General features: G+C 38.8%; 2 protein-coding genes across 7 annotated transcripts in view; one reads left to right on the forward strand and one right to left on the reverse strand.

The window, feature by feature from the left end:
- Positions 1 to 2,849: 2,849 nt before the first annotated feature.
- TMEM126B (transmembrane protein 126B) lies at positions 2,850 to 9,470 on the reverse strand. Its single transcript, XM_002699039.6, has 5 exons — positions 9,371 to 9,470; positions 5,884 to 6,005; positions 4,655 to 4,848; positions 3,475 to 3,586; positions 2,850 to 3,190 (listed from the first exon to the last, which is right to left on the reverse strand). Exons 1-5 carry the CDS (start codon positions 9,449 to 9,451, stop codon positions 3,007 to 3,009), a joined length of 693 nt encoding a protein of 230 aa, XP_002699085.1. The 5' UTR covers positions 9,452 to 9,470; the 3' UTR covers positions 2,850 to 3,006.
- A 159-nt stretch (positions 9,471 to 9,629) lies between these two features.
- DLG2 (discs large MAGUK scaffold protein 2) overlaps positions 9,630 to 27,191 on the forward strand; it is a 2,323,126-nt gene continuing 2,305,564 nt past the window's right edge. For 3 of the 6 annotated variants that reach the window (XM_059883216.1, XM_059883213.1, XM_059883215.1), the window contains exon 1: positions 9,630 to 11,437. In XM_059883216.1, coding sequence (XP_059739199.1) covers positions 11,419 to 11,437 — 19 coding nt within the window. In that variant the 5' untranslated portion in view covers positions 9,630 to 11,418. The remainder of the gene's footprint in view (positions 11,438 to 27,191) is intronic. The other 3 variants (XM_059883211.1, XM_059883212.1, XM_059883214.1) reach the window with 3 other exon arrangements.

The raw sequence follows: 27,191 nt of genomic DNA on the forward strand, positions 1-27,191 counted from the left end.
AGTAAGGCCAGGATCTGAACTTTGAGAAGGGAGCTCCAGGCTGTACTTCACACCTCTGAACTATCTTGCCTCTAGAGACTTGCTGCCTTTCTTCACTGTGGTTCACTTAGTTTTACCTTTGGGCTCAGGCTCAGATCAAGATTTCCCTAATTCCCCTTTATGGCCTCTTACAGAGACTTTGACAAGTACTGCTTCCCAAAGCCAGAGGAAAATATTGACATACTTCCCTACGTTTTCTATTGTATAAAAGGCAAATTGAAGTCATGGAGTAAGGGACAAATCTCTTCTGTTTTCAGTTGGCAAGGGAAGTGAACATATAAGTCAATCTTGCTATTTCCCAGATGACTATCTCTGCATCTGAAGAAGCAAAATACCCAGAATTTACAGAGAATTTATTTGATTTACAAATCAAATGGGTCAAAGGCATGAACAGAAAATTCACAAAAGAAAACAAGAGGCCAGTACCTTTATTTCATAATCAAATTTAGCTAGATTCATTTTTATGCTTTTCTTTTTTCCTCAATATTGGAAAACTTTAAAAAGATTGATGTAGCTTAAACTGGAGAGGGACAGTCAGGAGGTAGAGGGGTGAGACAGTGAAAAGGTAGTGGGATCGATGGATTATAGATTCTGGTAAAGCGAAGTATGTGGTGTGAGGAGGAAAAGATGGGAAGGATGGGAGGTAGTGACCAGAACATGGAGTTTTATAACTGACAATGTGAAGAATTTGAGTTTATTGATAATGATAAGGTCTAGAGAAACAATTTGATAAAAATACATGCCACTTTATGTAGGACTTCCCAGGTGGTGCTAGTGGTAAAGACCCTGCCTGCCAATGCAGGAGACCTAAGAGATGTGCTTTGATCCCTGGGTTGGGAAGATCCCCTGGAGGAAGGCATGGCAACCCACTCTAGTATTCTCGCCTGGAGAATCCCATGGACAGAGGAGCGTGGCAGGCTACAATCCATGGGGTCACAAAGAGTCAGACATGACTGAAGTGATCTAGCATGCACATGTGTATGTAACTTAAGAGTTCCTAGTAGTCAGATTAAAAAAAACAGCAGATAAAATCAATTTTAATGTGTTTATTTAACCCAGTATATCCAAAAGAGTAACATTTCAACATGTAATCAAGATTGAGATACCTTGCATTCTTTTACATAGAAAATCTTTAAAACTTAATGCGTATTTTACACTTACAATGTATCTCAATTTAGACTAGTCACATTTCAAATGCTCAGCAGCCACAAATGACTAATGACTATTATATATTGGATGGCACAGGTCTAGAGTATGACCATGGGAATAAGTGGTATGATAGAGAGACCAAGGTATTGAAAGGGTCACCTATGTGAATACTGGAATCACTAAGAATGTTTTTTAGTCACTAAAAAGCACATATTAGACTTATATGAAATGAGTTGGAAAGCTAAGATATACAGTGAAAATTAATTTCCAGTATATGTATGGATAATACCATTTATTTAAAAATATGTAAATTACAAAGGAAGACTATAAGGAAAGAGTCGTGCTAACTTAGTAGTTACCCCTGGAGAATGGAGTAGAAATAGGATGGAGTGGGTGTGAAGGGGGACTTTCATGTCTCACTTTTTATTCTTCTGGATCATTTGAATATCTCACAATGAGGTTTTCATGTACTTGTTGCTTAATAATTTTTAAGAGTTAATATTAATACCATTGATGTAGTTATCTACTTGACTTGGCTCCCTCTCTCCCTCCCTTCACCTGCCTTTTCCTCAGTTTCAAGTATCATGAATTATTCTGAGAATAGAAGCTGAATGGCTTACTGGCCATTTTTTTTAAATTAGTAGGAGTGTATGTGTTTCAGATTGTTATATTTGATGCTGTAAAGCACCTTGTTAAGATTTCCATTTCTGCTCTAGTTTGCTTGGGGCCTCAGATGACCAAATCCTTAAATCTCAAGATGAACATGATTAAGACAGAGAATAAGCTATGAGATTCCATTGCGTGTCTTGTTCATCAGTGTTCATTTCTGGTACTAAGTTTCCTTAATTAAATGTGTAGCTGAGGAGTGCTGTAGCAGACTTAAGCAGCATGCTGTGACCTCCTTTAGATTAACCTTCTTGAGGGCAAGGACTGAATCTTTGTACCCCTGGTACCAGTATTAATAGCAAATGGATACTCAATAAATATTCTTTCTTTCAAAAATATTTATTTGGCTATGCTGGGGCTTAGTTGCAGCACATAGGATCTTTAATCTTCACTGGGGCAAGCAGGACCTTTAGTTATGGCATGTGAACTCTTTAAGTTCCAGCATGTGGGATCTAGTTCCCTGACCAGGGGATCAAACCCAGACCATGAAATATTCCAACGGTTGTCTGCCCTGGGAGCATGGAGTCTTAAAAGTCTCTAGACCACCAGGAAAGTCCCAATAAATGTTCTTTAAATAGCATAGTGAATTTGTTAATGATTAAGAGCTACTAAGTATACTGAATGAGAGTTCAGAGGAATGGGCTGTTACGTTATTTCTATACTGATTTCTTGTGAACTTTCAACTTTCCCTTCAAAATTTAGGACAATGTCACTTTTCCCCATAGCTTTCCCTTCTGCACAAGTATTTAACAGCTACATCCTCAGTATGTTCACACAATTACAGGTGTACCTCTCAAACCCTCTCATGCTGTGTGTTCACATTTCTAATTTTGAGTTTCTTCTGGGTAAGGGCCATTTCTTATTAAAAGTAACACAATGCCTGAGACCTAGCAGGTGCTCCATAATGTTTATGAATGAAAAAATATATATGTATAGATTAGACCCTGGGGCCTCAAGCCCATTTCCATATATAATAACAAAACAGAGACAAAATATACATTTATTTACTATTTATTGAGCACATGCTGTATACTGGGCAAAAGGAAAAGAGACAAACTGTCTATCCAGAACTATTTTTTTAACTCTTTCAGCAATGCCTGAGTCCTTATAAAAAAGTTCATTCAGCTGATTTAGTGTCCATTCATTCTTCAGTTAATCTTCATGAACAGTTTTCTCAAGTGTACTTTCAAATATTGCATAGTGCTGCAGACCATGACATATTCCAAAGGTTGTCTGAAGGATGAGAGGGATCACCATTGCTTTTATCTCTGTATGACAAAGCAGCAGCCAATAAAGTAAAACCCTTCCTTTTGGTGGCATGGGAACAGTATGATACCTAAAAAGGAAAAAGAGTTAAGGACTTCGTCTGGATGTAAATTCTATGGAACATTTGTTGATTTCTCCTAAACCGATCATTTCTGTTCTAGATCTTTCATGTAGAAAGCAAAAAGGGTTAAAATTAGCTATTTGAAATATGAAACCATGATATCTTAATTAAAATGTGTCATTGGCAGCTAAAGAATAAGGAGAATTTATTAACATTAAAAAAAAAAATTTGGAAGTATGGAGGTAGGGAAGGGACGAGGAGAAGGAAGAGAAGGAACAAGAAGATGGACTTACTTGAATGCCAGACGTCCATTTTTAGAAAAAGCCAAAGCAGTGGGATATAAAACACCACATGCTATGCCAATCAGTGAGCTTCTAAGAACACAATTTTCCTGGCTTATGTTACCTGGAAAACAAAAGTAAATTTGGCTATTAAGAGTCTTGGGTTCTTATACTGTACTTATTTGCATTGTCCTCAACCACAGCAAAATAGTTGAAAGAATGCTAGAAATTCAGTGTATGGTACAATATACTGAATGCATCAAAAATTTTAAATGTTTTTATTACACTTTATATAAGGATAAGTTCACTTCTTACTTATACAGCTGGTGCAAAAGCAATTTCACAATGAAGACTATTAAACTAGCAGACCAGGTATCTGGATTCCAGATTAGTACATTTGTATTGTCTGTGTATCAGTCATGTGCTAGGGATACAGTGTAACACAAGAGACCCAACCACTGATCTTCAGGTCAAGTCTACTAAGAAAGAAATGCATTAGACAAATACTTAAACGTGCACATGCTTTGAAGGTAAAATGAATAGAGAATGTACGGAGAAACTTAACCTGAGGGAATCAGAGATTTCCCTGGAGATGAGGTATTTAAGCAGGTACCTGATGAACAGGGATCATGGGTTCCATCAATTACTAGCTGTGAAACTTAAAGTACGGGAAGTAACTTAGGAAGTTCCTGAAGTTCCTCAGGAAGTAACATCAGACGCCCATAATATACCAGATACTATGCCAGGCATTCAGCATACATTATCTTAATTTTTAAAACAATCCTGAGGTAAATACTATTAGTCCTAATTCATAGATACAAAACAACTGAGTCTCTTAAAACAAGCATGTCTCTTAAATGACTTGCCCAGTGTCACAAAACTTAAGTGAAATATGTAGTATACCAAAGCCTGCTTTTTTTCTAGTACATTATGTTGCTTCTTAGTGTACCTGAACCTGTCTCAGCTTAGTATCTTACCTGTTAAAAAAAAAAAAGCCACAATACTATTTTTCCTGTCTGATTAGGAAGACTATTGTGGCATTTAAACAGGACAATATATGTGAAAGTACTTTTGTTAGTGGTAAAGAAATATACACATGTAAGGGATTATTATCAGCAGTAGCAACAGTATATGTTAATGAGTAATTTTACTTAGATATAAACACAGGATATGCTAATGAATTTAAAATTACCTGAACACAAAGCATCTGTTACAAGAAGCTTATAAGAAACTATGGTAGACAAAAATGGAAGTGCAGTCAATGATGCATATGTCTTCAAAACATCATGCGTGACCTTGAAGCGATGTCTGAAAATGAAGTTTGTCAACATTCCAGAGAAAGCAGCTGTTGTTCCAAAGGTCAGTGTTCCATATATATTTAAAGTCCTAATTGGAAAAACAGAGTGAAAGTTAAGTTCAACATAATACTCTTCTAACAGATATATCCTTTCCTGTGTAGTCATTCGTTATTATATATTTATGCAACATCACATTTTTCTTAAGCATTTACTCTGTGAAAGGTATTTTCTTTGTGCTAAGGCTGGAGCAGTGAATAAAGCGGGGAAAAAAACAAAAAAAACCCACCCCTCATGGAAATTGCGTTCTAATGAGAGGATAATATAATTCTCTTTCTGAGAACAGTGTGGTTCTAAGATGGAGCTCTTTTAAAGAGAAATAAATTTTGGCCAAAAATAAGGATCAGTACTTCCAATGTAGCCAAATTTTATGAGCTAGCTAAATCTAAGAATACTGTTCTTTCTACTGTAAGAATTAATTTGCTTAAGGTCATCTGAAAAAAGTTGTTGACATTTGGTTAGGTCTTCTAGAAAATAACTATTTAAGTAGTCCAGATACATTTAAAGTATTTCCAAAACTTCAAAGAAATTTGAAAGATCTAGTTTTGCTTATTCTGATTCATACCTAAATCCAGAAATGTTGAACAATTCAGATTAACGTCCATTGATTTTATTCTTGAGCTCTATTAAAATCTAAAAGTCAGAATGGTAATGTGAGACTATATGTACATCATGGAATCCTGTATTCCTTTTTGCTGAGCTCAGCAGTGTGGCTGAAGTAAGAAATTCTAAACTGAATTTAATTATAATCGATAATTAATGTAAGTAATCCTCAAATAGTGTTCTCTTGATTACCTTTAATTAAAATATGCTTATTGCACAGATAACATTTCAACAATTTGAGAAACAAAGGAATTTCAAGAGACAAAATAAATTATCCAGTCTCAGTATTGTAACAAACGGCTATTTTCATCTGCTCATGTTTCCCTCCAGTTCTTTTTTTAAAAAAAGCTTTCTTCATAACCAACTCAGTACAGTTAATAGGATCTTAGATACCTAGAAACCATGGCAATACAGAAGATCTACAAATAAAGTTATTGACTTTCAGTCTGGGTGTGTCTCTTACTTTTCTTTTCTAAGGCATTCAATTTTTTTTTCTATGATTTCGATGACTACTGGTTTGCTGAGTTTTGCATCTCCTAGAGAAGGCCTGGACTGACCATGTGTGTATGTTGGTATCTTGATGTCCTGGAAAACACAAAATTCAGAACCATAATAGCTAATGATGTTAACAGTAAATCTTATAAATTCTACAGATTCAGATTAAAAAACATTTAGACCCTAGTAAAGTATCAAGTACTGTCATCTGCTTTCACATCCTTTGTTAATTCATTCATTGTTTAGTGGGCTCTTACCTTTTAGACAATGGTTTTTTGATTCATGTAATAACTTTGAGAAATTGGTAGGAAAATGGTCATCTCTACTTTTATGGATGAGACAAACAAGGTTCAGAGAGGTTGACTTGCCTTAGGACTTGATGTAGAAGGATTAAGTTACTCAGGTATTTTTGTTTTCCTTACAGTTTTCTCTGAAGGTAGCCAGGCCTGTTGTAGTTCTCCACACTGTAGCTTTTTCAGAGCTGAAAGTAAACAGTAGCTACCTGTTGACAACCATTTTTATTCTCTGTCTCATGAAAGCCCAAGTTTTGGGGATTATGCTGGGTTTGTTGGAGAGGTAGAAGCAGGAGTTTCTTTGGAAACCAGTGAGAGAGAACATCAGAAGGAGGGACACCTTCCAGACTAGGAAGAGTCAGTGGATGGCTACCTTGGATTATGTAAGTTACATATCTAGCTCCTGAGGAGCACCTGGGGTGGAAGTAGGGCCTTTGCTGGAAACTGTTACATGGTAATATCAGGGGGCCTGGTCCTAAGGCACTGGACTCCAAGGTTGGAAAGTTCCTGTCTCCCAAGTGTGATGCATAGACAGTTGCTAATATTGAGGGACCATGAGGTTTGGCCAGTAGCATCTTAACATAAGGTGAAAGTTGCTCAGTCGTGTGGCTCAGTCATGTCTCTCTGCAACCCCATGAACTATACAGTCCATGGAATTCTCCAGGCAAGAATACTGGAGTGGGTTGCCATGTCCTCTTCCAGGGGAATCTTCCAACCCAGGGATCAAACCCAGATCTCTTGCATTGCAGAGATTCTTTACTGTCTGAGCCACCAGGGAAGCCCAAGAATACTGGAGTGAGTAGCCTATCCCTTCTCCAGCAGACATTCCCAACCCACAAATCAAACTGAGGTCCTCTGCATTGCAGGCAGATTCTTTACCAACTGAGCTATCAGGGAAGCCATGTTAACAGAAACCAGTGGTTAAAAAAAAAAAAAAAAACTAGGCTTTCAGAAAGGACCCTTTTTAAATATTTTGCTCTGGGTAAGACTCTCAGATTTTTGTGAAAAGTCTTAATAGTATTTGTTACATCATTTGGCACACTGGCATTATGGGATTCCAGATTAGCTAGTGAATAGATTAAAAAAATCTATGTCCTTCACAATTTATATGAATCCCTATGTTAACAACATTTGTGGTCAAGGGCAGACTCATAAGTCTCAAATTTCAGGAGTCCTGGGCAAGAGAATCAGAGTGGATTAAACATAAAGGACATAGAAGAGACTTAGTAAGATTTTAAACCTTTCGTGTGCACAAGAATCACATGAGCAGTGTACTTGACGTGCTGTCTCTTGAGCTCCCTATTGAAATATCTGGGCTCAGCAGGAGTAAAGTCCAGAAATCTGCACCAGTGATTCTGATGCTGGTAGTCAAATGGATACATGTTGAACATCACTGTAATATTCATTTCCTGAATAGTGATATGGATGTGAGAGTTGGACTGTGAAAAAAGCTGAGCGCCGAAGAATTGTTGCTTTTGAACTGTGGTGTTAAGAGAAGACTCTTGAGAGTCCCTTGGACTGCAAGGAGATCCAACCAGTCCATTCTAAAGGAGATCGGTCCTGGGTGTTCTTTGGAAGGAATGATGCTAACGCTGAAACTCCAGTACTTTGGCCACCTCATGCGAAGAGTTGACTCATTGGAAAAGACTCTGATGCTGGGGCAGGAGGAGAAGGGGACGACAGAGTATGAGATAGATGGCTGGATGGCATCACTGACTCGATGGACGTGAGTTTGAGTGAACTCCAGGAGTTGGTGATGGACAGGGAGGCCTGGCATGCTGCAATTCATGGGGTCGCAAAGAGTCAGACATGACTGAGAGACTGAACTGAACTGAACTAATGAAAGGTCGATTCAAACATATCAACATCCTGAGGGCGACTGGATGAGATGGTTGGATGGCATCACCGATTCAATGGACATGAACTTGGGCAAAGTGGGAGATGGTGAGGGACAGGGAGGCCTGGTGTGCTGCAGTCCATGGAGTCGCAAAGAGTCCGATACGACTTGACCACTGAACGACAACAATCAACGTCGTGAAGGTATGGGCTCTCTTGAATATTTGTATGGTATTAAACAAAGAGTAATAATGGACCAGTTTATTTCCCTATCAGTGAAGAACTATAATCGAGCCAGTTCTTTTTCTTTAAATTATCTGGGAAGACAGGAAAAAAAAAAAAAAGTAAAATATTTTATAAATTCCAATTTCTCACAAACTAGATTTAATCTTTTGCCTCTCTGACATCTAAATGGCAAATGGAAGAAACAAGATAGCAATACAGAAAGATTCTATATCGAATCCATCTAATGTACATGAAGGCAGATGTCAGTAGCATGATAATTAACCAGAAACTTGGGAAAACTTTTTGTTTCCCTGTCATCCAATTCACTGAAGTCCCTTATTACTCACAAAACTTTCAGGCAATGCCGTGTACCAACTTCCTATCTCGTCTACCTCAGTATATAGTAAACACAAACATCCAGAATTATGATCCTAAAATACTGAAACAGGACAGCAAATGTTTACTGGATACCTAGTTTTCCTAAGGCACTGTTATTAAAGCAGAGAAATATACTGATAACTTCCTGACAGAAGTTTTATAAGTACTGAAATGTACAGATTTTGCTATAACGCACATTTCATCTAAAAAGTAACGAGTTCAAGGCCACTCAACTGGTCACCACGATTCAATTACACCAGTAATACTGCATCGTGCAAGTTTATAACTTTCAAGGTATCTTATGGTTTTGTAGTGCTTTTATGTGTATCAATTCACTTGACTTTGATAATTTTATTCATCAATCATTCATCTTTTGCTCAAACATTCACCTGGTATTTGAAAGTCCCCCAGTTAAGCAAGATGTAGTCTTGTCCTCAGAACCCACTACCACGGCAGAAATCAGGATAGAATGGCAGGGGGTTTAAAGTACAAAGGCCCCAGGCAAGAGCAAACAGGCTCTACCGTTCAGGACTAAAGTTGAGGTCTCCTTCTTTCTCCGCACCTCTTTTCACAGCAACTGGGGATTTAAACGTGCCTTGCATGGAGTTGGGAACTGTCCTGTTTAGACTTTCAGGTCCCTTTTATGCGCATCATTTCAGAAGAGTGCGCCAGCACTTGAGGTCGCAGAAATCAGGGGCCTCAGCACCCTGGGTTTCCGCCTACCTTAGGCACTTCCGCAGCTCCCACCGGCACCACACCGGCAACCCGCACGTCGTCTCCAGCCTCACGCCCGAGCGCCGCCATCTTGGCGACTCACGTGACTGGCGGTGGGCGGGGACGCAGGGCTCTCGGGTCCGGAAGGGTCGCGGGCTCACGCCTAGCGCCCGCAGCCCCGGCCCAGTCAAAAGCCGCGCCCTCCGTCCTGGTTGTGATTGGGCGCGGTGTCTGGAGGCGCTCATTGGCTTCAAGGAGAGCCGGACGCCCGTGGGCCCGCCCCCCGCCAGGCCCTCTTCCCCGGCTTCTGCTATTTGTGAGCCTGGCTCCCTCGTTTTCGCATTCTGAGGGAAACGTGGGCCGGTCCTCGCACACGAATGTGGCTGCGCGTGTTCCTCTGCTCAGGACACCTCCGTTAGCTGTGGCCGAGCTGCCCGCCCCCTTTCACTTCTTCAGGGTGCTCGCCCCTCTGGCCCAGCCCGTGTGTTAAGGCTCCAGCTTCTCGGGCACCTCCTCCCTAGAGCCCCCAACCGGCCGCCGGAGCAGCCCCGAGTAGCCTCCTCCCCTTACAGCCGTCAGCGTCTCCTCTTCAGTCTCTAGTCCCCTCACATGCCATCCGTTTACCCCGCTTGGGAAGGGGCCGGAGAGAAATTTGCCCCTCCACTCCCCTAGAAGACCCCCCTTGCCAGCCGATGTTTCGAGGTGGGGGTGAAGGGGGCGCTGCGCCAAGGCCTGGCCCCTTTTGTGCACGTTCAGTGCCCGGCAGTGTCTCCCAGACCAGCAACCCCCGACCCTCCTGTCTCCGCGTCTTAGAGAAGCCAGAATCGCGAGTTATATAATTTCTAGTGTTGCTGTTTCTCCTGCCTGAGGAAACACTTCATCGCGTGGAGGGGTGCGGGACGTTTCTGTGCTCATCTCTAAGAACGGGGTGTGGGCAGAGGGGTGGCCGGCGGTAGCAGAGGGATTTCTGGTCTTTTCTGCGAAAGGAAGGTGGGTAGTTTGGAGAGAGAGACTGAGAGAAAAACGGTGGATGTGGAAGCCACGCAGCCGAACTCTCTCCCATTTAGGAAACCGCGAACCGTTTGCCCAGCTTATGCTCACATGCCTAATACTACAGCGTCTCAGAAAACACCTTTGGGGGAAGGTCTGACTTGTCTCGAGCAGTCTCAGTGTTTTTTCCTCGCCGGATAGGGAGCTGCCTGGATGCGAAGAGATGGCATGATTTGACTGACTCCAGTGTGAAGAAATCTTCGCCAACTCATCCTGCATCAAGTGCCCATTGAGTAGCACTGTCACTTTAATGTCTCCATGCCAAGGGATTGCTTTCCTTCTTTCCAATCCTCTCGGTTAATACATGGGAGGATCAGAATCAGAGGGGCATTAAGGATCAAGCCTGAGGGGCTTGGAGAGCACAGAAGAAAAAAAAAAAAGAAAGTGACAGCAAGCTGGATCCTGTCTCACTGAGGGGGTGAGATCCGGAACTTAGGGTCCAGTAAATAGAAAAGGGCCTTTCAGTCTGGGTTCTGCCCCCAGAAAACTGTCCAAACTCACCCCATCTATTTTAGAGACCATTAAAGAGGTTTTAAAAAGTATTTTGGAGAGGTGAGGGTTTAAAATTTTTCTCTAAAGAATTTGAGGGTCTTTATCATCAACCAGTTCATCTTTGATCATGTGTTGAGTAATGAGCCAGCTGTGTAAATTTGTTTTGTGCCTTAATTGAGTTAGTCATTGAACTCCAGAGATATTGCTGCCTAAAGAGGAGTTTTAATAATGTTTTCTATGCTTACAATAATTTTCTTTTTAAGCAGAATAACTATTTTAGAAGCATTGAAAAACTTGAAAAACTCAAAAGCTGTTTTTCTTTAAACTCCTTGGGCACTGTCAAAGTTTGTGGGAAAAAATACATCATTTTTTCTTTATTTGGAAGAGAAGACTGCCTGGATTTCAAACAACCAAGAGGTTTGCAACAGTTACCTGGCCCTTGGCCTCCATCCAGCTGGATCAAGTTGAGACCTGAAAAGAGCTCTTGAATCCTGTGGCATTGGAAAGACCCAAGAATGCCAGTCAAGAAGAAAGGTGGGCTATGAGGTTTCCTGTATATGTTTGTCCTTTTTCTTGGTTCTGGTATTTGCAGTTTAAATTGTATTCCATTTGAGAGTAAAGTTTTGCTTGGGGTGTAGTTCTTACAATGTCTTTTCTATGGTGCATCATTCAGTTAATACTGTTTTGCTAAAAGAAAGTGAAGTAGGGCTGTCCTATTTAATTATAGACATTTGTGGTTTCCAAATCAGGTGGTCTAAATCACCATTTTGTAATCAGCGAAAATTTGATATCACAGGTTTGGGACTTTCTTTCCCTTGTTTTCTTAGCTTGTTAAAGATGACTTTTACATGGTCTTTAAAAAAGAAACATGCACAGTGCAGCTCTTCTTTATGGCTTAAATATTTATCAAGTGAATTACATAGTTGTAAAAGGTAACAAAGTTGCTTGCAGTGTACACAATTGTAGATTATCTTTTGATTAAGAATAGATTTTATGTTTGGATTTACTCTGGTGTAAGTCTTCCCTTTTGTGGTAAATCACAACTTTGGTAACTGTTGTGTATACATTATCCAATAACATTACTGGCAAATTTCCCAAATGAGGTAAACACTGGACTCCTCCCCTACCAGTTGATCAAGATCTGGTGAGTTGCTGAAGTATCGTATATACACCTTGGGATTCTCTTTAGCCTAGATCTACCCCAGGTGAACCTTATTTCTAAGGATCCTTGTGAACCTAGGTTTGTTTTTTTTTTTTTTGACGTGGTATAGAAGACCAAATTGACTATAAAATAGTTTTTTTTTTAATAGTTTTAAACTAAAATTTGTATCAACACTTTGAACTCCACTGTGGTAGACTAGTGTAGATCCAAATGTTGACCAGTTATGGGAGTTCCTGCAGTCTAAAACTAAAGCTTAGGATGAAGGTTAAGGTACAACTTTATGATGTTTAATCATACCTGGGATTTGGAAGGTGTACTGAGGAAACTTAAAATCAGATTCTTTATCCAACTGGTGTCTCTGGAGATGGGCAATGATATATAATACCTGTGAAACACCTAGACATCTAGTACACTGGGATTTTAAGACCGGGCTTGTTTCCTCCTCCTGCTCTCCTCCATAATTACTGAGAGAAGTAAACTCTCCATGAAGTTTTGGAGCTACTTTTGCCCAGACCTGACATCATTGGTTTATTTAGAACAAGGATGGTTTGGGAAATATAGCCAATAAATGGTATGTCTCTTTGACTTATTTGGCATGCAGGGCATTTTTATTCTTTCTACCATTTATTGTGCTGTAGTTAGTATTCCTTTTGGATTTGTTTTAAACTAGTAATTGAATTAAACACTGTGTGTGTGTGTGGTGTGTGTATGGAGAATGAGGGGGTGAAAAGGTATCTGGGAAGAGAGATGAAGAAGGGCACTGATGTTCTAGGTAAAACTTAACTAATCAGGGTGAACTTAAGGTTTCTAAACCCAGCAGACTGAGGTTGTTAAAAGTTCCTACCTTTAAAAGAAGTTATAAAAATTGCTGATACATTATTGAAAACTGTACTTTAGGAGAAATAATTTATTTCCTTCCTCCTTCTCTCTTCTTTCCTCCCTTTCTCTTCTCTTAAAACTGTTAGTACTAAGATATATATTTTAAATATTATAGACCACTAACCAAACAAGTTACGACATGTACATTATATTTTTAATTAGCTAAGCTTACTGTCTGTACTGTTCTATAACATAGTAAAACAAATACTTGAAAGTATAACCTAGATTTATTCTGCAGGGAGCACAGTCCTCTGTCATCTTAAATCTTTTTTTTCTTTCTTCATTGTTGTTGCATGTAGCTAGGATGGAAGAGTTGGCTTCATGTAATTTTAAGCAATAACTATCCTCATAGAACCATGTTTATACATTGTTGAATATATTCTTACTACAGTAAGAAAATTTCATAAGACAGATTTCTCACTTGTGAAACATTTTGTATGTTATTGTGAAAGTAGAGAGTGGTTTCTCTGATTGGTAATGTGAACCATGGTGGGAAGTGGGAATGGGTGTTACATCTCACTAAGTACATTTTTCTTTTCTTTTTTTGCTGTTCCCTCACCAGGGATTGGACCCATGCCCCTGCAGTAGAAGCATTCTTAACTCCTGGGCCACCAGGGAAGCCCCTAAGTACATTTCTAGCTGCTATTCTTGACTGTTCTTAGATAAGCCAAAGCTACTGTATCTCAAACCCCTATATTCACTGCTAGTTTGTTTTATGACATTACTTAACTACATCTTACACTCACTTGCTTCACATTTTTATAGATTTCAGTTTTATCAACAGAACATATCATTTCTTCTTCAGAGATATTTTTCTCCCAACAGTTGCTTTTCATTCAGAATTCTTTTTTCTATAGTAGTAATTTGATTTGCTCCCAGCTAAGCCTTTTTGATATCTTTGACCTATTTTAAATTCTGAAAATTCAGGGCTGATCCAAGATAAGTTGTATCAGCATTCTCTGATATGATGCAAGATCATGATGTATAGTAAGGGGCTATTTCAGCAAGACTTATGAATTGATCTGATTTCATGTTAGATTGATGCAAGAAATAAAAGTTAATGATAGCTGTGTTATCCCCTGTGCTTTTTGCAGAAAGCTGCTTTTTTAATGATAACATATGTTTCAACAGAATTTTTTAGTACATTGCAGTACATTTTTTGAGCAATTTTTTTGTTCCGTTTATTGTCACTAAACATGTGGGGGAAAAAATCAGTGCTTTTAATACTTTGAGACCGATGCTTATTTCATTTCTCTGTTTTTAAAATATTGTGCTATTCTGTGCTTCTTTTAAATTGGTATAGAAGTGTATCTGATGTTATTAATATACATGACATTTTATTTCCTTTGACTTCTTTTGCAACTGTTCTTAGTGATGTAATGGAGTGTGTATGCTATCTAGTGAAACTTAAACATGATCATTTTCATAATTCATTGTTTAGACATTGTTCTTTTTAAAGGAAGTTGAAGAATGTTGTGTAATTGGAATCCCAAGAGGTGATATTGCCATGTATCATGCCATGTATCATTCTTGAAATTTAGATTGTTGTTTCCTGGGCTTACACTCTTTCCTATTGGTTGACTGTATACTTCATAAAAGTGTCATTTCTGTTTTTCTTCTTTCCCCTCCTCCTGGGAAGGAAACTTATAACTCTTAAGTTTATTGTTTCCTTAGTTAAAGTTTTCTTACTTGTTTCCTGCACTTTGTGGCTTAACTTCATTTTTGTAGGATCTCACTATTTTATATTTGCCTTTCATTATCTGGGTATGGACTTCCCTGGTAGTTCAGTAGTAAAGAATCTGCCTGCCAATGCCAGAAACGGGGGTTTGATCCCTGGATCAGGAAGATCCCTTGGAGAAGGAAATGGCAACCCACTCCAGTATTCTTGCCTGGGAAAGCCCATGGACAGAGGAGCCTGGTGGGCTACAGTCCATGGGGTTGCAAAAGAGCTGGACATGACTTAGCAACTAAACAACAATAATAATCTGGGCATACTCTTTTTCTATCTCTAGCTTTTCTTCAATTATTAAAATAATTTCATTTGATTCTCTAAAAAGGGGAAAATATGTAACTAAATTTATTGGCTGTGAGTAGCTATTTTATCCCTTTTGTATATACTTCACCAAGTTTTTGTTTGAATTTTTGTGTTTGCCATACCAGGGTTATTATCCAGATGCTTTATTCCATTTCAGAAAAACTTGTTTTTTCTTTTTCCAAGCTAGTAGAATTCAAGAGTTAAGCCCCAAATCTTCCCAGAGAGGGATGGGAAAAGGCAGTTTTCAGACTTTTGTAATTTCTGTAAATTAAAATAAGATAACTTCCTAAAGATTTTCTTAAATTTGAAATCCTTCAAAAGAGTCATCTTGACCTTGGTTAAGAGAGTTATTAAAAGTCATGAAGCCACAGACTCTTGATGTTGGAAAATAATTATCAATCCAGGAGGCATCTTGGAATGATAAGAGATCATTCTGGAGAGAAAAATAGAAGAATATTCTTTGTATTAAAGTACTGATTGAGAGTATGTTATGAAGCAAACAGTAGGCATCGTTCCAAAATTATTGTTAATTGAATTTATTTTGTAGTTCTTATGTATAGGGAAAGTTGCAAATGATATGCTAATAAATTGATACCATACACTATTTGAACTGTTAGGTTTTTGGGAAACTGTCCAAGTGCTCCATTCATGATAGAATATTTGATCTTTCTTTTAGGCCTTTGATTGGTTACATCTTTGGGTAGAAAAGTCTAGTCAATGAGAAGATGTACACAAAATATTGGACTTTTAAAACATTGAATTCACATGTTTCACTCATTTATGCCTTTGCCAAACAATTAATTCCTCACTCTTCTATAACAATACATTCCGTAAACTGTAAGAATGTTCTTTCCTCTTTCTTAATTATATACTCTCATTATATTCTCTTATTTCTTAATATTTACCATGTAGCCACACAAGTGGCTACAAAACATATGTTTTTAGTATAATGCTGAGGTGCATAAAATCTTTTTTTTTTAAACTGGGGCAAGAGGACGTGTCCCCCAGCTATAATTCCTACTCAGGAATTTGTAGCAGTCAAGGCACGAGGGCTCTGTATCCTCAATGTAGGTTGCTTTGTCAGCAAAGGATCATGAGTTTTACCTCAGTCATTCTGAATTCCAGGTAGTAAGCTTTCTGCATAGGTTTAGTTTTTAGTTTCTCAAAGCTATTTCAAGAATTATGGCCCAATCACCTCCATTATGAAACATTTCTCCTGACCTCATTTGTTTTAGGATTGAAGATTCAAGTGGAAATGATGTATTATAAAGTAGAAAATCCTGTGAAAATAAATTATTAAGTTAAAACTTCCAAAGATTATGGGTAAGATTGTGTATCTTATTTCTCCTGATGGCACATCTTACCAGCCATTAAGGCCCTAGGTCTGTTAGCACAAGGCTCTGAGGGGTCTGTAGAGTATCTGTCATTTTGGAGAGCTGTGACATCTTTATCATTGAATGTGTGGTGAGACCTGAAATAAGCCTGTTAAGTCGTGTTCTATTTAAAATACCATATAGATAATAAACTAAAAAATTATTCTAGAAGGTAAATTTGTGTACGTATTTAAGGAAATAACTTTCCTTCCATTTAATTATTCAATCACTTATCTATTCAACGGAGATTTATTGAGTGCCTGTTAATAGGCACAGGTACTGTGCTAGGTGTATGTTTTGCAGTGGCAAACGGTATTCAGTCTGACTTTATGATGCTTAAAATTTATTAGGGGACAGATAGGGAAAGAGGCAATTTCAGTGTTGTGTTTCATGTTCATTTCTTTGAACCATGTCCTCCATCATCATCAGTTGCAGTGATGTGGGAGAAACCTAGACCTGGCTCAGAAGACCTGGCTTCCAGAAGAAGGGACAAGATTAGATAATCATTGACCAGGACTCTTATTCTGTAGATTTAGGTGTGTAAGAAATATCTTCATTTTCCACAGTTCAGCTTTGTTTCTAACTCGTAATTCCTAAGTTATGGGCAGAATCACTCCAATCCATTTTGAGGTTTTCTGTCTTTCCTGGGGTTATAGTAGGGCTCCATCTGGCACAGGATCTACTCTGGTCATTGATCATCTGAGTGTAACAGTTTACCTCTGAGTCATGAGTTGTTTTGTCTAGATAGTTCTTTCTTGTCTAGCTACAATTGCTACTTCCAAGACATGGATTTAACATTCCCCACCCCTCCCCGGCCCCCACAGAATTTCTGTGTTTCTGTTTGCCTAGCTGCACAATGTTGCTTTTCCTCTCTGGGGTCTTTCTGCCTCTCAGGCAGTGCTGCCAGGAAATAGCCTAGATACCTGCGGCCTTGGGTTCCAAAAACTTCTCTTAGTTTTCAGCTGAGAAAATCTTTTCCTAGACTGGGGAGGGGCTGGAAGATGTTTCTCTCTCTGCATGTACCTGAGAATCTCTCTTTGATCTTTGAAACAAACTCTTTTATTCAGAGGGTTTAGGCTTTTGGAAAGCAAAACTGGAATAACTAAAATTCCCTCAATTTTCTGTCCTAGTACATACCTCTCCTGAGGCAATACAATACAAAATCAGTTACCAGCTTGAAGGAAAAGAAAGGAAATGGGAACATTTAGAGAGAGAAAAAATTAAGATCTCAAAGTACCAATCTCCCATGTGTGCTTCTTCACCTGCCTTCTTATGACAGTGCCAGCAGGTGACATTATGAAAATCATATAATCTTTCTGAACTTCAGTTTCCTTTTCTGAAACATTAGTAATACATTGTTTCTTTTCCTCATCAAATAAGATAATGTATATGAACTTTATTTTTATAAAATAAAGTTAGTGATAGAATTAGGACAAGAAGTTTATCCATTGTTCTTTGCACTGTATGAGTGTGGTGGTCTTAGATCCACTGAATGGTGTCATGGTGCAGGGGAGGAGAGCCCTGGGACTGGAGGAGAGCCCTGGGATGGAATCCTACCTTTTCCATCAGCTGGATATGTTATCTAAAAATCAACAGGTTGAACTTCACACTTCTCATCTTAAGTTATAACTGCCACAAATAATACCCAAGGGGCTTCCCAGATGATGCAGTGGTAAAGACTCTGTCTGTCAATGCAGAGATGCAAGCAACATGGATTTGATCCCTGGGTTGGGAAGATCCCCTGAAAAAGGAAATGGCAGCTCACTCCAGTATTTTTGCCTGGAAAATTCCATGGACAGAGGAGCCTGGGGAGCTGCAGTTCATGGGGTTGCAAAGTCAGACACGACTGAGCAACTGAACACACACAGAGTAATAGTCAACTCTTAGGATTCTTGAGATAATCAAATAAAGATACCTAGCCCATGTGAAAATTGTTTTGAGAATAGGGAAGTGCTACAAATGCTTTTTTGAATTGCATCCAAGTACTGCATTTTGGACTCTCTTATTGACCATGATGGCTACTCCATTTCTTCTAAGGGATTCCTGCCCACAGTAGTAGATATAATGATCATCTGAGTTAAATTCACCCATTCCAGTCCATTTTAGTTCATTGATTTCTAGAATGTTGATGTTCACTCTTGCCATCTCCTGTTTGACCACTTCCAATTTGCCATGGACCTAACATTCCAGGTTTCTATGCAATATTGCTCTTTACAGCATTGGACCTTCTTCTGTCACCAGTCACATCCACAACTGGGTATTGTTTTTGCTTTGGCTTCATCCCTTCATTCTTTCTGGAATTATTTTTCCACTGATCCCCTGTAGCATATTGGGCACCTACCAACCTGGGGAGTTCCTCTTTCAGTATCGTATCATTTTGCTTTTTCATACTGTTCTCAAGGCAAGAATACTGAAGTGGTTTGCCATTCCCTTCTCCAGTGGACCACATTCTGTCAGACCTCTCCACCATGACCCGTCCATCTTGAGTGGCCCCCCATGGCATGGCTTAGTTTCATTGAGTTAGACAAGGCTGTGGTCTATGTGATCAGATTGGCTAGTTTTCTGTGATTATGGTTTCAGTGTGTCTGCCCTCTGATGTCTCTTGCAACACCTACCATCTTACTTGGGTTTCTCTTACCTTGGACGTGGGATATCTCTTCACAGGTGCTCCAGCAAAGTGCAGCTGTTGCTCCTTACCTTGGACAAGTCGCCCATCCTGACCTTGAACATAGAGTAGCTCCTCTCAGCCTTCATGTGCCCGTGCAGCTGCCACTCCCTGGACATGGGGTTGCTCCTCTCCACCGCCCCTGACCTTGGATGTGGGGTTGCTCCTCTCAGCTGTCGCCCCTGACCTCGGACGTGGGGTAACTCCTCTGTTCATTTCCAAGGCAAACCATTCAATATCATGGTAATCCAAGCCTATGCCCCAAACAGTAACTCTGAAGAAGCTGAAGTTGAACGGTTCTATGAAGACCTAGAAGACCTTTTAGAACTAACACCCAAAAAAGATGTCCTTTTCATTATAGGGGACTGGAATACAAAAGTAGGAAGTCAAGAAACACCTGGAGTAATAGGCAAATTTGGCTTTGGAATATGGAATGAAGCAGGGCAAAGGCTAATAGAGTTTTGCCAAGAGAATGCACTGGTCATAGCAAATACCCTCTTCCAACAACATAAGAGAAAACTCTACACATGGACATCACCAGATGGTCAATACTGAAATCAGATTGATTATATTCTTTGCAGCCAAAGATGGAGAAGCTCTATACAGTCAGCAAAAACAAGACTGGGAGCTGACTGTTGCTTAGATCATGAACTCCTTATTGCCAAATTCAGACTCAAATTGAGGAAAGTAGGAAAAACCACTAGACCATTCAGGTATGACCTAAATCAAATCCCTTATGATTATACAGTGGAAGTAAGAAATAGATTTAAGGGACTAGATCTGATAGAGTGCCTGATGAACTATGGACTGAGGTTCATGACATTGTACAGGAGACAGGGATCAAGACCATCCCCATGGCAAAGAAATGCAAAAAAAGCAAAATGGCTGTCTGAGGAGGCCTTACAAATAGCTGTGAAAAGAAGAGAAGCGAAAAACAATACCCAGTTGTGTATGTGACTGGTGATAGAAGCAAGGTCCAATGCTGTAAAGAGCAATATTGCATAGGAACCTGGAATGTTAGGTGCATGAATCAAGGCAAATTGGAAGTGGTCAAACAGGAGATGGCAAGAGTGAAAATCAACATTCTAGAAGGAGAAAAGGGAAGATACAAGCATCTGAATGCAGAGTTCCAAAGAATAGCAAGAAGAGAGAAGAAAGCCTTCCTCAGCGATCAATGCAAAGAAATAGAGGAAAACAACAGAATGGGAAAGACTAGAGATCTCTTCAAGAAAATTAGAGATACCAAGGGAACATTTCATGCAACGATGGGCTCGATAAAGGGCAGAAATGGTATGGGCCTAACAGAAGCAGAAGATATTAAGAAGAGATGGCAAGAATACACAGAAGAACTGTACAAGAAAGATTTTCACGACCCAGATAATCACGATGGTGTGATCACTCACCTAGAGCCAGACATCCTGGAATGTGAAGTCAAGTGGGCCTTAGAAAGCATCACTATGAACAAAGCTAGTGGAAGTGATGAAATTCCAGTTGAGCTATTTAAAATCCTGAAAGATGATCCTGTGAAAGTGCCAGCAAATTTGGAAAACTCAGCAGTGGCCACAGGACTGGAAAAGGTCAGTTTTCATTCCAATCCCAAAGAAAGGCAATGCCAAAGAATGCTCAAACCACTGCACAATTGCACTCATCTCACACGCTAGTCAAGTAATGCTCAAAATTCTCCAAGCCAGGCTTCAGCAATATGTGAACCGTGAACTTCCAGATGTTCAAGCAGGTTTTAGAAAAGGCAGAGGAACCAGAGACCAAATTGCCAACATCCGCTGGATCATCAAAAAAGCAAGAGAGTTCCAGAAAAACATCTATTTCTGCTTTATTGACTATGCCAAAGCCTTTGACTTTGTGGATCACAATAAACTGTGGAAAATTCTGAAGGAGATGAGAATACCAGACCACCTGACTTGCCTCTTGAGGAACCTATATGCAGGTCAGGAAGCAACAGTTAGAACTGGACATGGAACAACAGACTGGTTCCAAATAGGAAAAGGAGTATGTCAAGGCTGTATACTGTCACCCTGCTTATTTAACTTACATGCAGAGTACATCGTGAGATACTCTGGGCTGAAGAAGCACAAGCTGGAATCAAGATTGCCAAGAGAAATATCAATAACCTCAGGTATGCAGATGACACCACCCTTATGGCAGAAAGTGAAGAGGAACTAAAAAGCCTTTTGGTGAAAGTGAAAGAGGAAAGTGAAGAAGTTGACTTAAAGCTCAACATTCAGAAAACTAAGATCATGGCATCCGGTCCCATCACTTCATGGGAAATAGATGGGGAAACAGTGACAGACTTAATTTTGGGGAGGGGGGCTCCAAAATCACTGCAGATGGTGATTGCAGCCATGAAATTAAAAGACGCTTACTCCTTGGAAGGAAAGTTATGACCAACCTAGATAGCATATTCAGAAGCAGAGACATTACTTTGCTAACAAGGATCTGTCTAGTCAAGACTATGATTTTTCCAGTGGTCATTATGGATGTGAGAATTGGACTGTGAAGAAAGCTGAGTGCCGAAGAATTGATGCTTTTAAACTGGTGTTGGAGAAGACTCTTGAGAGTCCCTTGGACTGCAAGGAGATCCAACCAGTCCATCCTAAAGGAGATCAGTCCTGGGTGTTCATTGGAAGGACTGATGCTGAAGCTGAAACTCCAATACTTTGGCCACCTGATGCAAAAAGCTGACCTATTTGAAAAGACCCTGATGCTGGGAGGGATTGGGGGCAGGAGGGGAAGGGGACAACAGAGGATGAGATGGTTGGATGGCATCACTGACTCGATGGGCGTGAGTTTGGGTGAACTCCAGGAGTTGGTGATGGACAGGGAGGCCTGGCGTGCTGTGATTCATGGGATTGCAAAGAATTGGACACAACTGAGCAACTGAACTGACTGACAAATGCTTAGCAGGATACCTTTTCTTTTTGTTACAAGGAAGAGGAAAGCTGTGTTCAGAGTCAGAATCTCTTTCCATCAGTTGTCTGAGTCCAGCTTCCTTGTCACCTCCTGGAGTAAGCCTGCCCAGATGTGGCAGGTACACATCTGGTTACAGCAAAGAAGTGCCACGATATGCTTTCTACTTTTTGATAGACTAGGATGATGTTCTTATGAGTTATTTCTTCTCTTTCAATGTTACTAATTTAAACCATTCAATATTTACAAAATGATTGCAGTATTTTGATCTGCATTAAGTCTGGCCATACATTTTCCCCACAATTTAAACTCCAAGTTTTTTCTATTTTTTTTTTTCATCTTTGTTTCCCCTAGTGTGTTACAACTGGAACAAGACATTTTTTAGTATTCTGCTGAAGATGCAGTTTGCTGTCTTTTCTATTTGTTACTATTTTAAGCATATACTTTTCTCATTTTCTCTTCAGTAATTCTATAGAAAAGCTGAAAGAATGACTTATCTGAAAGGTGGCAACATAAATTCACCATTTTATTACCTTTTTGTGGCAGTAGTGGAGAGTCTCATCAACAGATGCTTGTTGAAGTATATTTAAAAAGTTTAAGGGGGAGAAGTAAAGTATAATTACAGAAAATTACATAAAAAAGGACAATTACAGGAAAAAGAAATACTGTGATCCTTTCCCAGTAAGTTGAATTTCAGTATGGGCTTTGGTGCCAGATGGACCATGGTTTACGTCGTGGTTCCAGCACTTACTGGTTGTGTCACCTTGGAAGAAATGAAGTTACTTCATTTCTCAGTTTGTTTCCTCATTTGAGGAATGTGTATTTCTTGGGGTGCTTGGGAAGATTAAATAAAGTGATCTATGCAGAATACTTAGCATTACTCAACAGCTAATTTTATTAGTTATAAAATGATACCTTTGTTTTTATCACCTTGGGCTTTATATTTTAATATTAAAGCATCTTTTTAAAGGCCTAGTATCAGGATAACTTTTATGTTGGCATTCATCATTTTAGTGTTTTCACATGAGTCTTCATCATTTTATTATTTTCATATGAGTATTCTTTATATGGGGCTCTTCCCTGGTGGCTCAGTGGTAAAGAATCCGCCTGCCAAGGCAGGAGACTCGAATTCTATCCATGGATTGGGAAGCTGCCTTGGAGAAAGAAATGGCAACCCACTCCCAGTATTCTTGCCTGGGAAATTCCATGGACAGAGGAGCCTGGGGCTATAGTCCATGGGGTTGCAAAGAGTTGGACATAACCTAGCTACCAAAAACAACAACAAATCCTTAATTTACAAAATAACAAAAATGATAATGTTAACAGAATTAAGCATATATAGTTCCCCAAAGAAGACTATATATGCATACACACACACACACACACACACACACACTTTTATTTGAGGGACTTCCTGGTGGTTCAGTGGTTAAGACTCTAAGCTTTCAGTGCATGGGACACAGGTTCAGTCCCTAGTCAGGGAACTAAAATCCTGTATGCTGCATGGCTTGGCCACAATTTTTTTTTTTTTCTAATTTGCTGGTCATAATGGTATATAAGTAATGATCAAAAACTGTTCAATGTTGCATATATTCACTTCAGATGACATGGGGGTGGAAACTGTCATCATTCTTTCTTGTTTCAATTGATAGATAGCATACTGTAGTTAAAATGATCTTTATAAAACTTTAAAAATGGTCGTGCTCATCTTTATTAAAGATTTTTCCATGGCTTCTTATTCTTCTTCAGGAAAAGGCCAGTGTGATCTGTATGGTATCAGTTTACTTCTCTGTTCTCTTGGCACCTGGTACCTCATCATAGCATGACCACACTCTATTTTAATCTTTTACTTTGTTTAAATTTTCTACTTAATTATCTTTACCTTCAGACAGAAGACATCCCTGAGAGGGTAGAATATTTATCTTTTTTAGTATTGAGCGACCAAAGTCTAGAGCATCATAAGATAAATATTTGAGTAATGAAGGAAAGAACTTAGTAGCTCTATTAGATTTTAAAGGTAGGACCATTTAAATTTATGTTATAACTATTATTTTATATTAATAAGCACATGTAAAAATAGAGATTCAACTTATAACCCTAGATTCTAAAATTTAGTGATAAAATTATGTCTGGTCAAGTTTTTTTTTTTTCCCCATAGAGATATGCTCAATTGTTTCTGGAGGATTAAGGGTGGTACTATGGAGAGAACACTCAGAATCGAAAGCTTTAGGATTATGCTCCAGGTTTGTTATTCAGTAGTTCTGTCATCTTGGGCAAGTCACTTACGAACTTCAGTTTTCTGCCTGCGTGTGTATTAGTCCTCCAGTTATGTCTGAATCTTTGCGACCCCAGAGATTATAGCCCGCCAGGCTCCTCTGTCCATGGAGTTCTCCAGGCAAGAATACTGGAGTGGGTTGCCATGCCCTTCTCCAGGGGATCTTCTGACTCAGGGATCGAACCTAGGTCTCCTGCATGGCAGGCAGATTCTTTACCATCTGAGCCACCAGGGAAGCCCCAGTTTCATGTATAAGAGGCAATATAACTTCTCAGTGGTGGGAATCAGATAATGCATGGGAAAGTTCTTTCTAAACTGTGAAAGTGAAAGACGCTCAATTGTGTCTGGCTCTTTGCGAACCCATGGACTATACAGTCTGTGGAATTCTCCAGGCCAGAATACTGGAGTGGGCAGCCTTTCCCTTCTCTAGGGAATCTTTCCAACCCAGGAATCGAACCCAGGTCTCCTGCATTGCAGTCAGATTGTATTTAAAGGGATTTCAAGATTTGAAATGATTTGTGTGTTTAGTTTACCATTTCCTTTATTATACTTAGATCTTAGTTTTCTGAACAATACCATCACATGTTCTATAATTCTTCTTAGTTGTGGCAAATAATTTTATGTTATCTTTTTCTTATCTAAAAATTCATGTTAGCAATATTACTGTTTCAAATTAAATCACCTGTCCCAAATTATAACTTTTTGGCAATGCTGTTCTTAAACCAAAGACAAAAGAGTTGAACCTTAATTAACAGACATGGGATTACCTATGATTCCAATTATGTAACATTCACTATATCCTTTGGATTGTATATTTCATCTGAAATTTTTATTTTTAAAAATGATTTCCCTGTTATTTCCTTCTGTATCTGCCTTCAGGTATTCCAAGTTTAGTTTTGTCCTTTCAGTAGACTCTGGAGTCATATGAATACAGATTTCCTTTAACAGAGAAAATAAGATAATTGAGATCATTGTATTGGCAGTTCAGGTGAAAAAATATCTCCACTTATACCTGGTTTAATTTGAACAGCAGTCAAGGTATTAGTCCCAACTTACTTGGGTAATTCTCAACTTTCCACTTTATTAAACATCTGGTTAGGGATCTTTGAATTATACAACAAGATCCTTGTTATCTTTTGTTTTCTTTATTTACCATCTTTGTATAGTTATGTAGTTTTCTATTATCTTCACATTCAAGCTTTTGTTAATCAGAAACAAGAATTTAATCAGAAATAGAATTAACACCAGATGGTGATCATTGATGTCAAAAAGAACCTTGAAAAGGCAACCGCAATTCCATCATTAGATGCTGGCATGCATAAACCTAAGTTGTCTAAGACAGACTTGACCATATTTGACCATTTTTATTGTATTCTGCCTTTTTGTTTTATGTGTCAGTATTTTGTTGTACAGAAATGAGAGACATAATAAATTCTGTTGGTTTAGAGGCCATCTAGATGCTTTTGATAGTGTCTTCCCTGGGTAGTCATTCAATAAATATGTGTTGAAGGAATTAGTTAAAGTCCCTTTACCTAGTGACTTATATCTGTAGATGTGATTATGGGAATGCTATCATGGTGTGCTGCAGTCCATGGGGTTGCAAAGAGTCGGACACGACTTAGCAACTGAACAACAGCAACAATAAGAAACAATGAAAGCAAAGAAGGTGTAGACAGCATTTCAAGGAGTTTTGCTATGGAAGGGAACAGAGAACTGGGGACAGTAGTTAGTTAGAGGAATTAAGGGTAAAGGAAGGTTTTTAAAAATCACTGCTCTTACAGTTTTATTTGTATGCTAAAGGGAGGGATTGGAGAGGAAAACAGTTGATGATGAAGCAGTGTAGGCAAAAGAAAATAGGCTTAGGTGCTTAAGTAGAGGAGTTGGCATTACAAATATTTTATCCATAGTAACGGGGAAGACAGAATATAGGGGAGCAGCTACAGATGACCTAGTGGATATTAGATTAGGAGATTGTGTAATTTCTCTTCTGATTTTCCACAAAATGGAAAACATGATCATCAGCTGAGGATGGCTGTAGGGGTAGAGAATTGGAACGTTCAATAGGAAAATATGAATTATTGTTATAATTGATATTTAGTCTGTGAAAGTGGTAGATTTGAAGGGGGAAAGGCTATTAAAATTCAAAGACAGTTGTCTTTGTGGTAATGATTGTGGTAATCATTTCACAATATATACATATATCAAAACTTTCTGTTGTACACCTTAACTGTATACAATTTTTATTTGTCAATCTGACCTCAGTAAAGCTGGGAGAAAAAGAATGAATCTCAAAGCAGGGAAGTTTTGATGAAGATTCCTCGTATGATTAAAAAATACACAATAACAAAAGAAGAGCTCTGGTCAGGTGGAGAAGTACCAGGAATTCCTAAAGAGACTTTTGAAGGAAGTGACACTGACTGAAGGTAAAACTCTTACTGATGACAGAATCTGAGCAAAGGATGAAATTGTGGAAAACCAAGCCTGGCGTGCTGCAGTCCATGGGATCACAAAGAGTTGGACACAACTGAGTGACTGAACAATAATTCCAGTCAGCTTTCATCCAAAATGATATTAATAAGAAACTTCATAATGTGTCTTCTCTATGAAAAGTTTGTATGCTATTCCTCAGACAGGAACTCCTCAAACAGAACAAATATAAAATTATATAAATCATATAAAGAGGAAAATTATCAATTTAATATTTAAGATTATGGTCTGAACTTTGTTGCCACTTTCTTCAGAAGCTTTCGAAACATAATTTTATAAAATACAAATCGATGATGAAAGCAGTTGTTCGTTTGTTAAGATGACTCTTGCCCTTTCTCATAATGCATTTCAGGTCTGAGGAAGTGTTGTATTTTATATTCTCAGTGTACATTCATAAGTATTACTGGTTAAAAATATGTGACTTGACATTTTTCAAACAGAACTTAATTTTGGAACAACTAAATTGAGTCTTCTCACTTCCAAAAAT

The sequence above is a fragment of the Bos taurus genome, chromosome 29 (genome assembly GCF_002263795.3).
Source record: "Bos taurus isolate L1 Dominette 01449 registration number 42190680 breed Hereford chromosome 29, ARS-UCD2.0, whole genome shotgun sequence".
Classification (NCBI taxonomy): domain Eukaryota; kingdom Metazoa; phylum Chordata; class Mammalia; order Artiodactyla; family Bovidae; genus Bos; species Bos taurus.

Coding starts and splice junctions, on each gene's coding strand:
- TMEM126B (XM_002699039.6), bottom strand. CDS start 9,451: ATGGCGGCGCTCGGGCGTGAGGCTGGAGACGACGTGCGGGTTGCCGGT. Junction 3,587..4,654: donor AACAGATGCTTTGTGTTCAG/GTAATTTTAAAT, acceptor TTTGTTTTCCAG/GTAACATAAGCCAGGAAAAT. Junction 3,191..3,474: donor AATGGACGTCTGGCATTCAA/GTAAGTCCATCT, acceptor TTTCCTTTTTAG/GTATCATACTGTTCCCATGC.